The sequence below is a fragment of the Lissotriton helveticus genome, chromosome 11 (genome assembly GCF_964261635.1).
Source record: "Lissotriton helveticus chromosome 11, aLisHel1.1, whole genome shotgun sequence".
NCBI classification, from domain to species: domain Eukaryota; kingdom Metazoa; phylum Chordata; class Amphibia; order Caudata; family Salamandridae; genus Lissotriton; species Lissotriton helveticus.
Window position 1 is genome coordinate 232,818,326 of NC_136072.1, and position 13,715 is coordinate 232,832,040.

Here is a 13,715-nt window from a genome sequence, read left to right on the forward strand (position 1 = left end):
GGTACTAAGGGACCCATCTTTCAGTTTTATTGTCAGATCAAGGAAGGCAATTTCACTGGGTGACACAGACATCGTGAAGCGTAGGAATGGGTTCAGAGTATTGACCCATTCAAAGATGGCCTCATGTAAGGTCGGTGGTCCTGTCCACAGGATCAGGATGTCATCAATAAATCGCCTCCACATCTTGATGTTATTGAGGAAGGGATTAGACTGGTGTTGTATGTGTCTGCCTTCAAAATCAGCCATGTAAAGGCATGCCACCGATGGGGCAAAAGTACTGCCCATCGAAGTTCCTTGTGTTTGATGGTAGTAGTTCCCCTTGAATTCAAAGAAATTCTCTGTTAATGCTAAAGTGGCACACTCCATAATGAATGAAGGTGGGGTAGCAGAGTTCCAAGTTTCCAGCCCAAGTATCTCCTCGATTACTCCTAGTGTGTCCCTCTGTGGGATGTTTGTATAGAGGGCCTCCACATCGAGAGTAATCAGGAGATTGATCTGCCCGCTATCCTGGAGAGTTTCCAGTATGCGCAAGACATCAGAGGTATCTTGGATGAACGAGGGGGTGCGTCTCACTAGGGGTTACAGGAAATGGTCACAAAATTGTGAAAGAGGTTCAAGGATGGAATCAATCCCCGAGACTATAGGTCGCCCGGGTACCGGTCTCGTCTCTTTATGGATTTTAGGAAGAATGTAAAAATAGGGGACCCTGGGTTCTTTTTTCATCAGGAAGTCCGCCTCTTTCTTACTGATCCACTGTTCACATTCTGCACTGTCTACCAAGCCTGTTATTATGGTTTGTAGGCGTGGTGTTGGGTCACACGGAATAGGAGTGTAATAGCGTGTGTCACTTAGTTGTCTTATGCACTCAAGGTCATAGTCTACGGTATTCATAAGGACTGTGGCACCACCCTTATCCGCCTGTTTGATGGTGATCTGGGGATTTTCCGCAAGTGACTTGAGTGTATGCATCTCATTTTTAGAGATGTTTTGGTAGGTTCCCTGCTGATCCAATGTCCTAATGTCTTTGAGCACAGCCTGCTCAAAAGTCAGGAATCATTCGGAATCATCCCATTATGGGGGGTGAAGGTGAAGGGGTTATGGAGGCCAGAATCTTCTATAGGTTCACCTAGTCTACCCTCAAAAAAGGCTTTAAGCCTGATTTTACGGAAAAAGGCATGAACTTCCCGAGTTTGTTGGAAGAGGTCAATTCTTGGAGTGGGTACAAAGCCCAGTCCCTTTTGTAGGACTTTCTCTTCTTTCTCAGTCAAGGGCCGGTCTGATAAATTAACCACCAGACTCATTTTTGTCCCGATCTGTTCGTATTCCTCGTGTCCATTCCCTGGGGGGCGCGTATCCTCCCACTGTACTCTTTTCTCCGGAGCGTTGCCTCGCTTTCGCCCTCGCCCTCTGCCCCAACCTCTGTCTAAAAAAGGGGGTTGCATAGAACCCTGTGGGGCATGGTAGGGAGGATATTGCGGGGCGTAAGGTGGTTGGAACTGTGGAAACTGTGGGTAGGGCCACATGGGAAGTCCGTGGGGTGGCCCATGGGGAGTGAAGTTTTGATAAACGTGTTGGCCCCGTCCCCTGCCACTTCTACCTCTTGGTGGTATCTGTGGCAGTCCACCCTCCCCGCTACTATCAGATACACTCTAAGATGCCTTCAGAGTGCATTGTATAATAAATCCCACACTGACATCAGTGTGAGTTTAATATGTTGAGAAGTTTGCTACCAAACTTCCCGGAATTCAGTGATGCCATTATGGTGCTGTGGAGTTCGTAATGACAAACTCCCAGACCATATACCCTTTATGGCTTTACTGCACTACTGTAGGGGTACCGTGCTCATGCAACTGTACCCTCACCAGTGGTACAGTGCACCCAGCTAGAGGGATGTCTTACCTATACCATAGGCAGTGGGTTACAGGCAGGCATAGCGCACAGTAATGTGTGCCATGTCAACTCTTCACTTTTCTCTGCACCAAAACACGCAACCTGCAATGGCAGTGTGTGCTGCAGCCCTTCGAGGCCTTCCCTGGTCACAATGCCCTTGGTACCCGTGGTACATTTTACAAGGAACTTGCATGTGGCCAGAGAGGTGCCAATTTAGGGTACAAAGGTACAGTTTTGGGAAAGAACACAGGCCCTGGGAACCTTATTGGCAGGGACCCAGGGCACATCAAGTAAAAGTACATCAAAAATCCGGTAAAAAGTGGTGGTGGGGGGTTACTGCAATAGAAACCCGGCTTCCTACGTCTAGGGCTGGGTGACAACTACACTTGGTGCATACTTTCCAGACAACAACAACACAGGATGGGCTGGGTGTGACAGGGGCTATATCTGCATTCATCTGCATACAGATATTCTTACTGGGCTGGGAGAGGCGGGACACAATCATATTTGTATAGGTCGGGTCCTGCCCTCACACAAAAGGCTGATTTACCCTTCACAGATAGTCTGGAACAAGGGCTAGATTGAAAGGGATTGTTGCACACTTGCAAGGGTTCCTTTTGAAGTCACCCATTCATCTAAGACTTTTTTGAGTATAAGTACTGGGGCCCTGACCCCATGTTTTAGTATACTACTGGACCTAGAAGAAGTTACACTGGAGCAAAGGCTGCTGTGCTGAAGGATTGCCATGTTGCTATGCCTGACTGTTCTGAGGAACTGCTTCCCTAGCTGACTATTTTCCTGTGTTTCCAGCTTCATTCCAATATTTGTGTTATTCATTACACTCATGAAGCCTGTTGTTTTTAGGTTATAATTCAACCTATGGTCATCTATATCTAAGTTGGAGTATTTGTTTATCTAACATTGTGTGGCCTTCTGGCCCTTTTTTCTATGTCACTTACCCCTTCCTATACTCACTGCACATTCCCCTTCCCCTTCCCAGGGCACGGTAACCAACAAGTTTTTATCTTTGTAATATCAATTGTTGCCCAAATTCTTGGCTTTGCTTCATTGCAATTAAAACAATGTTAGCAGATTGACTCTTTTGTTTATATATTTGGACTACCTGTTGTGGTTTACGAATAATTGTGTGTGTGTCTATTGGGACTACATTCCTGTGGCGGGAGAGTATTGATTCAGCACCTGAGCGCTGAAAGCCCCCTCGCAACTGGTTGTCAGGACAACAAGATCACCGATGGAGATCCTCTCCAGTTATGTAATTTCTTTTTCTGCCACCGCACCTCGGGAACCTCCTTCAGCGTGGCTACCGTGCGGCTGAGTGTTTGTGCAGGGCGTCCTCGGAGGAGCCTGTATTTACTCCCCACCCTGTCGGAGCAGCCAGAGCCTGACACCGTGTTTCAGGGTCAGTGAACACCACCAGCGACAAAGCAACCCCAAGAGCAGCTTCAATGTCCTCAAAACTGACCAGGTGTCTTGAGCCCAGCAACATGGCCATGTGCCTAAGTGATTTATTTAGTTGCCTGGCTTGGACCCGAGTGGACCCAACGTCACTGTACTGTGCTCCTCACAGTGGGGACAGACACTTTGCGGATGCCTCCAATGCATACCCTGTCCGTATCCCAGACTCGAGCGGGCCCTAACCACAAGCGGCTGGCCCTAGCCTACGACTGAGGGTCACAGGGATTTATTTTGATTAACTGAATAGGACCAGAGAGGTCCCAGCAGTACCGTGCTATGCTTCGCATACTTTCAAATTGCCTACTACAAAACCCACAGTTGGACTCTAATTGACCTACAGCAAGCATGCTGGCTTCCAGGACTAAAGTATTTACCAATACTCGTATATCTTAAAGCACTACTTTGATTCCTTTAAAAGTGAATATCTCTGAATCTACGAACTGGATTTTTGTCCTTTTGGTTTTATTTTACCTATAAGAAATTGCCAAATGTTCTAAACCTGTGGTGTATACATTGGGTTAATATTTGTGTGTGTTGCACAAACGCCTTACACATTGCCTCTGATTATAAGCCTGACCTGCACCACCTTTACTAGAGCATGAGCACAGGATATCTTTGGTGTGTAACTTATTTACCCTGACTAGAGAGGTGGGTTCTGCCTGGCTTAGGTGCATACCCTAGCCAACTAGAAACTCCATTTCTAAAAGAGTATGTTACTGTAAAATTAAAGTAGCATAAAGCACGTAGACAGACAATAGTATCAACATGAGGTCCTTCATGGAATCAGACTCTTTAAAGCACTTCATTTCAAAGCCAGGTTTACTAATGAATGTAACCATATAGAATGCCTGATGACCTCTACAAAATGGTACTTGATAAAATCTCCCAGGTTAGCCAAAAGCAGGCAAATAACTAGTAAGGTACTGATGTTTTTTCTTCAGAAGAAAGAAAAGAGAAGCTGCGTTATATAGAGTTGTGAGATGAGTCAAATAAGAAACCAAATAGCATGATCTCAGTCACTGATTGTCTAATATTAAATCTACATACAGACAAGCCTCGGGTAAAAAAAAACACATAGGAACTTTCTATCACTGCAAAGTATGTGGCTTTAACTATGCATTTTCTACACATTTCCTTTAGAACAAAGAAATCAAAAAGATCAAATGACGTGATCTTCTTCTAGATGGTGCCTAACGTTACATAGAACATGACAGCATATTTCAGGGATGTATGTGTCACGCTCCCTGAGGAAGCTTCAATGAAAGTCAATGGTCTGGAGGATTTTGAGATGGACATGAGAGTAGGAGACTGAGCTGACCTAACATGATGAATTCTGACAGTCACCAATAGTAATAGGGCACGCAGTTGTGTTCTTGCAGTAGCTCACTGATATGGGCAGCAGCCACTAATGAGCAGTAGCAGAAGGAGATTATATACTTAAGTCTCTGCCTCCAAACAAGTCAGTCAACATGTAGATGTGGTATCTAGCGTGGAACCGAAAGCAAAAGACCACAGTGACTCTGCAGCACCACCATGCAGGATCTGAAGTGTCCGAAGGTAAAGGAGACACCAAGAGGGAATTCCAAGCAATAGTCTCTCTGATCAGTATTCCAATCAGTCTCACCTAGCCACCAAGTGCGATGAGGTGTCTACTGGCATTTAGAAGTATCTCAGTATGACAGGGCGAGGCCCTGTATGTTCCTGCTGAATCACTGCCCTAGCATGTGTGCCTCTGATCATGCAGGAAGCATGTGTTAGGAAGTATTAGGTGTCAGTAAATTGTTAATATCTTCACGCTTCCTCTATCAGATGCTGGCATCAGGGATATATTCTCCCAAAAACAATGTAGACGGTGTTCATTAACAACAAAGAGGGGAAGAGAAAAACCACCTACAACATCGTGTTGTCTCTCTCAAGGTTCACCTCCACTGAAGTATTATAGATTCTAGCTAACAGGTGCCATACCAATGAAGTGTGCTAGAGAACACCATGATTATCACTGTCAGTCAGCCAGTGTCCACTGTCACTACTTGTGCATGCGGCTCACAAATCCAGGGTTGTACTACCAATACTGAGCCGTATCTGATGGGTACCAGGCTTGTGCTTAGGCCAGTATAGGCCCTGGTAACATCAGATGGTGAATCCCAGAGGGTCAGATTCCTGCCCCCAACATGTAGTGTACGGGGATCGCCACCGCCCTAAGTCAGGGTTTATGAACTTGAGGGTCTTCCCGATCCACCAGACCTTTCTATGGCACCTCCATCTTGGGTCCTTGTAGATTCTGCCCTCTCCACCACATGTGTTTAAGAAAACCACATTCTGAAGACTGTCAGAAACTGGATCGGTGACAGCCCTCTAGTGTCTTTTGATCTTACCATTAACAACCATAAAGGCTGATTAAACTCCTTTATTTCACATTTCTACTGATTACTGTTTTGTAAGTTGAGAGAAGTTGATGGAATTGGAATGTGGTAATATACAGGCCTTATAAAACACCCTGAAAAGCACTGGTGCTGCTCCTTCTTCAAGTGGCTGATTTGAGCATCCTAATTATAATGTAGGCAATATATGTGATTTCATTATTTACACTTTCACTGCCCAATTCACTAAATGACAAAGCTAGTATACTGACAAAACTCTGCATGGTTTAACCCTTCATGTACTACTTACTTTAATAGCTTGACTATCAATCACCATAAAATGTTTGTTGTTTCGCAACACAAGAGAATTTTTAAACCATCATATGAACTAAAACGTGTTTAGGTGCCAAATGTTTATAAATACTTAGGTAAGAGTGCTTTTTTTTTGTCTACACCAACATCTGAACGGAATACTTAAACCTGATAGCAATTTTAACAATGTATTGAGGTTTCAAAGTCAACAAATAGATTAAGGGGCATATGTAGGTAATTTTCATTTTGCGATTCTCAAATTGAGATTTTTAGGGAATCGCAATTAGAGAATCGCAAAACGAAATGTAGGTAGGATTAGCAAATTTTATTGCGAATCCCACTTATTCCTTATTTGCGAATCGCAAATTGCGATTCGTAAATAAGGAATACCTTCCCATTCATTCCTATGGGCTAGAAGGCCCATAGGAATGAGTGGGAAGACATTCTCAATTTACGATTCTCTAATTGAGAATCGCAAATTGAGAATGCAATTTCAGGGTTGTAAAGGTGTCAATAGGACACCCTTTTGCACCCCCCCTGAAATTGACATGTGTGCACATGTGGCCCACATACATGCCCTAAGGGCATGTATGTGACCCACATGGCACTTTTTGAAAAATGCCAAAAAGTGCATTTATCTAAGAAATTGCAAAATACCACCAACCTGAAGTTGGTGGTATTTTGCGATTCCTTAAGCCAAAAGTTGCACAACTTGGGTGCTTCCTACATTGCATTTAAGGAATCGCAATTTGCGATTCCTTAAATGCAATAGCAAAATAAGGAATCAAACATTTTGCGATTCCTTATTTTGCATGTGGGTTTTTGTGTGCTACATAGCACACTGCCCTAATTGCGATCACAAATGCTGAAATTCTGCGAATTTCAGCATTTGCGAGCGCAATTAGGCTTCCTACATATGGCCCTTGATTAGTTAACGAAAACATATTGAATGGCAGATTTTTTAATGAAACTCAAATTCATGTCTCAAGGGTATACAAGAGGAATGGCCATTCTATGAAGAGAATACCAACTATTTGTATTGCTTAGTCATGTAGCCTTCTCTTGAAGAAAAATAGAGATAAAAAAGAAAAGCTTAATCAATAAATATTTATTCCTACTTCTACAGGGTTTCCTTTATGCTAGAGTTGAGTGTAAGCTTCATAAAACAAGAATGCTATACAAAACCTTAGGCATTCTGAATTCAGCTTTGGTGTGTGTCAATATGTACACCCATATCATGTTGAGGTATACTAGTGCATACTCCACTTTGTTGGAGAGTCTAGCTTTGCTTGGTCTGTGAACTGGAGGTCTATGTTAGGTAAGATAGGGATAATGCACTCGCGTCCCAATCCTATCTTAGTGTGAAAAACAATTATGAAAATAGCTAAAACAAATGGGTTTGGGTGAATCATAGTTGGGCTCAGTACAATGTGGATTGTTTATAGCCTTAAGTATTTTAAAAGAGGAGCCCTAACTAGATGACATCAAGCCATAATTTGCAAAAAAATGTGTTTGCAAAATTAAGATTTGAGTTGCTGCCTCTGGATAAGTATATTGGAAGTTGGATGTTGAGGATGGATCAAACAAGATTCCTTGTCATATGTAATTGCAAAGGAACCCATCAAAAGATCATGAACCACTTGTTATCTTCATGTTGTATGCACTATACAATCTAAACAGGAAAATGCGGAGGTTGATAATAGGTAATTATGCAAAAAGAACTACCAATTTTCTTCAGTACCATTCATATTTTCTCGAATAGATGTATCCTAAACTCCGATCATAAACATAGACAACATGAATAAAGATCTCTCACACTTTAACAAGTAGAGGTTAGCCTAATAGTGATGTCTCCTTTCAGTTACACTACTGGTATTCGCAGCAAGTACAAAGTTAAAACGCCATTGTGGCTTTGATATTACTCATCGCGCATTTTGAATAATACAAGTACATAAAATTGTGATTGCAATAAAGGGAGGGATGATGAATCCTTATTAGGAGACTCCTTGTTTATATGCTGCTTTTAAGTGCTATGTTTTTAAACATAGGTTACCAGAACGTTTTTTCAATTGTAGTCTTAATCGCATGAGGGGATGTAGGTTGGGGAAAAAATGAAAGAGTACCATGCTATATTTACTTTACCTCTGTGTGTGTTTTTTTTGTCTCTCCATAAAATTACATTTGACATACAATGAATGAATTCTTTGAATTTTGTTTTGTCCTCTTTATGATTTTAAAATGTGTAACCCCTGATGAATATTTATGATTGACTGAGCCATTCCCCTTTGCTAGATTGGTTCATGCCACGTAAGTGTCTATAAATATACAGTAATTACTGTTACATCATTTATTATAAATCAAACATACATGCTAACTATAAAACTAATGTTTCAATCTTCTGGGTGTCCCTTAATTTTATACCACTATTTCTATCACAATATCTTGCCTGCTTAGAAGGGACGTCTTCAATAATTTCACAGTTCTTTATTATGAACCAGGAATTGAATTTGTACAGTGTGCCAGTAAAACTCAAGTTTTTCTACCTCTGTTGGATCAGTTATCATTATTTTTCCTTTATTTGCTTACTTTTTAAGAAACTGTGACAAAAAAGTTAATCTCTACTGACAAGTTGACACATGAATGTTTTCATTTCATTTTGCCAATAATTCTACAAATATTCAATTATACTCTATTCTAGGGTCTGAAAATCAAATATGATATAGAGACTTATTCTCACAATTGTCTTACTCCTATTGTATCTTAAAACCTGCAGATATGTTTAATCCTTCTGCAAAGAATGCCTTAAGCTGGCAGTCACCTGGAATGAAAAAGTGAGCTTGTTTGCTCAATTTAAGAAGATGATCCAGGCGTCATCCCTTTGCCTTCACCAGATGAGGCGTACTCCACAGTTTGACACAAAAAGTTGTAGTTGAGACATTGATTGTGCTAACTAGACTACACCCATGTCTTTAGCTTGTTGTCAGTTTATTAAATGGTGCGCCCAGAGTGCCCAAAAAGGGACAGATAGCATAAAATGTAATCTGTTTTTCTAGCCCTGTTAAAGCTCCATCGATTGACAGTAGGAAAGAGTCATCTAAAAGAAACTCAACTTGACTTTAAAGTGCTTACATGGCCCTTACTTACAATCTGTACGAGTGAAAGAACACCCACATTCACCAAGATTAACTTTCAGTTTAGGTGAAGCGGAATTAATAGATTCCAAACTCAACATTTAGGTGATCACCAGATTGCAAACTAACTCCGAAATCATGAAACTGGCCTTGCCTGAGTTAGAATGCTTTCAGACATTAGTTTATTTTGCCGAAGTGGTACTACTTTCATGTCCGAATAAACACTGCAATGACTGCATTAGTATTTTAACTTCATACTGGTAACGGTGTCAAGAATCGGCTCACTTTGCAATGTTCACAAAGCATACAGTTACAAAGGTTAACTTTGTCAGAATACAGCATACACAAATAAAACAGTCAATATGGGGGCTATATTTACTGCAATTAAGACAGAATATAATAGGAGGCATGACATTTTTGTAAAGAAACACTTCTGGTGATCACGCTAAAATCTTTACATTCCTCTCTCAAGCCACATAGAACGAAAGACGGACCAATTATATATAAATAAAAACAATATGATCACAAACTTTGATAAAACCTGAATTTCCTAACAGCAGCAAAACCTGTACAGATATAACACATTCATTTAGATCCCTGACATCACTTTGACTAAACAAGCCTAATGTTCTCAAAAACTTTCAAACAAAGTCAGAAAAAAAATCCAGTCCAACATGTCCCTAAATATGGTCAACAGTTAATTCTAGAAGGAATTTTTATATCCAAGAGACACAAGACCTGATAGAACTCAGTACATTTTTGGTAATCGATTGACCAATTAGGCTGTGCTACCTAGGGAAATTGGTATTTATTTGAAGAACATAATCAATTTACACATTTGGCAATCATATTTTGTTGATTGTATTGTATCTGCAACTTACTTGTTTCTTCCTTTTAAAAGTAATTGGAACACAAAAATGTTTCTGTTCACGTCGGGTCTTTCCCAGATGGAAGTTATTCTCATGCTTGAGATAGGATCTCTTGCACTCATAGGGAGAAACTAATTTCAAGTTTCAAAATCTCAAAAATCAATATTTCCACTGACTATTACCTTGTTAGGTTTATTTGCCTCGAGCTTCTCTTCAGGTATTCCCAGGGCAGACGCAAAATCTGTGTTCAAGCACCAGGAGCCATCAGCATTCTGCAGAGAAATAAGTCTAAGGACAGAGTCTGTCTCCTTCTGTTCAACTAAGAGAGAAATCATATTGTAAGAGAAGAGCAGTTGCCAATATTTAACATATATGAACCAATTTAACAACATTCCTGCAAATTAAATCGTCCCTTTGAGATGGGTATACAAAAGGACAATGGAAAATTTCACCGGACCCATCAAACCTGAGATACAAACCAGATGAAAAACTGCATGTAAGATGTGCAGCTTGTGAGCTGTGTTGACTAGACCCAATTCAACCTTGTTTCACCCCTTGGAGTTCTGCTCACAGTTTGGGAAACAATGCTCTACAGTATTTTGACTTTACGAACTTGGAACTCACAAACCTGTACACGCTAAGGAACCGAGACTGAGATGCATCACACGTCTTCACTTTTTTCCCAAAGACAAATACCACAACCCTTACTGACAAACCTAGGAAACAAACATGCCCCTCAATTGGAAGAAGGCACATAGAGACAAGAGCAACAAAAGAATAAGAAAGGAGAACAATGAATGGACAACTAGAGACACCAAGATGACCAATTTTAGATATAGTCCTTTAAATAAGTTGGCTTCCTCTGGATTATTTTCTCCTTGGCAAGATAATGATCAACTGTCCAAGTACATTCCCATCACAATCATTCTTCCACCTATGTTAGCCTAATATCCGACCTCTCCTGAACATTAGTATGAACATCTTTCAAAAGCTACTATTTGGGATGCTAGTGTTTAGGGAAAGACTGTTATCAATGGCAGCCAATGCGAAGAAGGAAACAGCACTTAAATATGCTCCTGGTCAACAAATCAAGCCTACCAGAAGCTGAGGCAGAAAACTTACAAGAATAGCTATGATGCCCAATGAATGTTAGTAAGGTAAAGATCACCAATGTATATACTTATCCCACACAAACCCCCAGGGCTTATTGACTGTGAACTGGCATATGATGAGCAGAACATGGCATCCCTGGAACTTTAAGAAGATTCTATTTTCTGGAATAAGTCATGGAGATACAGGATGCATATTCAGAGGTGCTCAACATCCACTGTCAGAGAAGAACTTTAAGTCAGTAAGTTCCAATGCATTCTCAAGTATGTTCTTAAGATAGGACATAAGGAAATGGACCCAGTGCTAATGTCTACATAAAACACCTTCAATGTAAGAGGCATGGTAGGCCTTCGATGTCCAGGACATATAAGGTGAAACAGAGTAATGCTCAGTACAGACTGCAAAATCTACATCAAGTGCTTGCAAATAGAATGCCATATTTATTGCCCAATTTTATCAGGGTGGATTTCTGCAAGTGTGTTCAAGCATCATTTGAAGCACGAAACCTCTTTCCATCGAATGGACATTTGATCAGGTGTTTCAAGAATTCCTGAAGAGGTAAATTCTGCCTACTTGCCGTCATCACAACCATAACAGAAGCCAGCAATTGGTGGCTTTGACCAGTGTTATTATCCCTGCCACTTTAGTTTACTACACACAAAATATTATACATTTAGAGACATCTTCCTTACCTTGGAAACTACAGAAATGGCACTTTCTCTCAGTTTTATTCTGTGTATATACATTTTAGAACAGCCCTACTTGTATTTAAATATGGGAAATGTTTGGCAAAATCCTAACATTCGTCTTCCAGCTGCTTCACACACACTTGAGGTTGGGCATTAAGATCCAGAGAGATTCCCAACTCTTTGTGGTAGGGCTAACCCAAAATACAATCCCTTGCATAGCCTAATAACTTTTACCCAGGACTACTGAACTCTATGACTGCATAGAAATACCCTTTCATGTTTATTTCTTGTTCTGGAAGAACGAAGAGCAGAATCAGCTTGCTGCTTATTGACGTTCACACCATGTGCCAACAGGTAGGGTAGGACTCCATTTGAGCTCTTCAGAGATTGTACGTCCAACTCGAAAACGGTTCGAAGATGCTCGATGTGGAACAATGGTTGGGTGATGGTATTACTGAGCTATGAGTGAGTGGAGTCTGAGGAGATGAAGATGGTGGAAAGAAAGCAGTGCTCTGAGGTGTAAAAAAAACTGTCAAGAATTGTGAAGTGAATGTGGGTGACTGTATTAGAATTTGTTTGCCTGTGGAGGTTAGGTCATGGTACAAAATTACTGAACCATGAACAGAAGTAAAATAGTTTAACAATGCTGTAAAACAGCAGATGTGCAAATTTGGAATTTGAGTGGTGTGGCTATTCTGTGCAAAACCCCAATGGATCAAGATGTTCAAACCAATGTTCGGGAGAGGTCAGATATTAGGCTATCATAAGTGGAAGAACAAGCGTGATGGGAATGTACTTGGCACAGTTGATCATTATCTTGCCAAGGAGAAAATAATCCAGACGAAGCCAACTTATTTAAAGGACTATATTTAAAATTGCTCATCTTGGTGTCTCTAGTTGTCCATTCATTTTTCTCCTTTCTTATTTTTTTGTTGCTCTTGTCTCAATGTGCCTTCTTCCAATAGAGGGGCATGTTCGCTTCCTAGGTTTGTCAGTAAGGGTTGTGGTATTTGTCTTTCGGAAAAAAGTGAAGACGTGTGATGCATCTTAGTCTCGGTTCCTTAGCTTGTACAGTTTTGTGAGCTCCAAGTTTGTAAAGTCAAAATACTCTAGAGCATGGTTTCCCAAACTGTGAGCAGATTTTTGGTAGCTCACGAATGTCCAAACAATAAATAAAGATGCCTTTTAATGCTGTATTCATCAGGTTACATTTGCTGTGCTTCAAAAACAAGGATCCAATGTCAGACTCTGTCTTCTGACAAATTGCTATTTATTTTTAACAAGGGGATTCGTGTTTACAAAATAATCTCAGTTTACAGTCAGAGAAAGACAAGTAAAGTGAACTACGTGCCAATCTTGCTGAGATAGAGGAAGTGTAAAAGGAAAGCCTGTAAGATTACATTTGCTTGTACCACACAATAACAAGTAAACACCAGTAAATGAGCTGTACACGTTCAGTAGTTAGGAAAGCAAAAATTAAGATTTGTTTGGGTAATTCTGAAGTGTGATGGAATCAAAGATTTTGATAGGATCAAAACGAATCAAGACACTTTATGTGGTGATGCATAAATGCTAAATATTCACGGAAACCCAATTTCCATGTACTGTCATTTGTGTGCAATATAGTTTTATTATTAAAACTGTATGTCTGCACAAATTTAGTGGCCATTTCAATGGATAACGTGCTGTCTGAGAATGACAGTGCGCTACCACATAACACTTTAGTTACATTAAAAAAAATTACCAGCCTTACATCCATTAAAGCTAGGTGGGTCGCAAATGTTTGTTGTTCTAAAAATTGGTTCATGGTACTAAAAAGTTTGGGAAGCAATGATCTAGACTGCCTTTCCTGCTCAGCATTCTGCAGTTGACTTTCTT

The 13,715-nt window shown here is 40.6% G+C and overlaps 1 protein-coding gene across 2 annotated transcripts in view; it reads right to left on the bottom strand.

Annotated features, from left to right (window-relative positions):
* Window positions 1-13,715, bottom strand: part of LOC144792790 (von Willebrand factor A domain-containing protein 5A-like) — a 305,281-nt gene that overhangs the window by 12,691 nt on the left and 278,875 nt on the right. For both annotated transcript variants that reach the window (XM_078667987.1, XM_078667986.1), the window contains one exon: window positions 10,221-10,357. In XM_078667987.1, coding sequence (XP_078524113.1) covers window positions 10,221-10,357 — 137 coding nt within the window. The remainder of the gene's footprint in view (window positions 1-10,220; window positions 10,358-13,715) is intronic.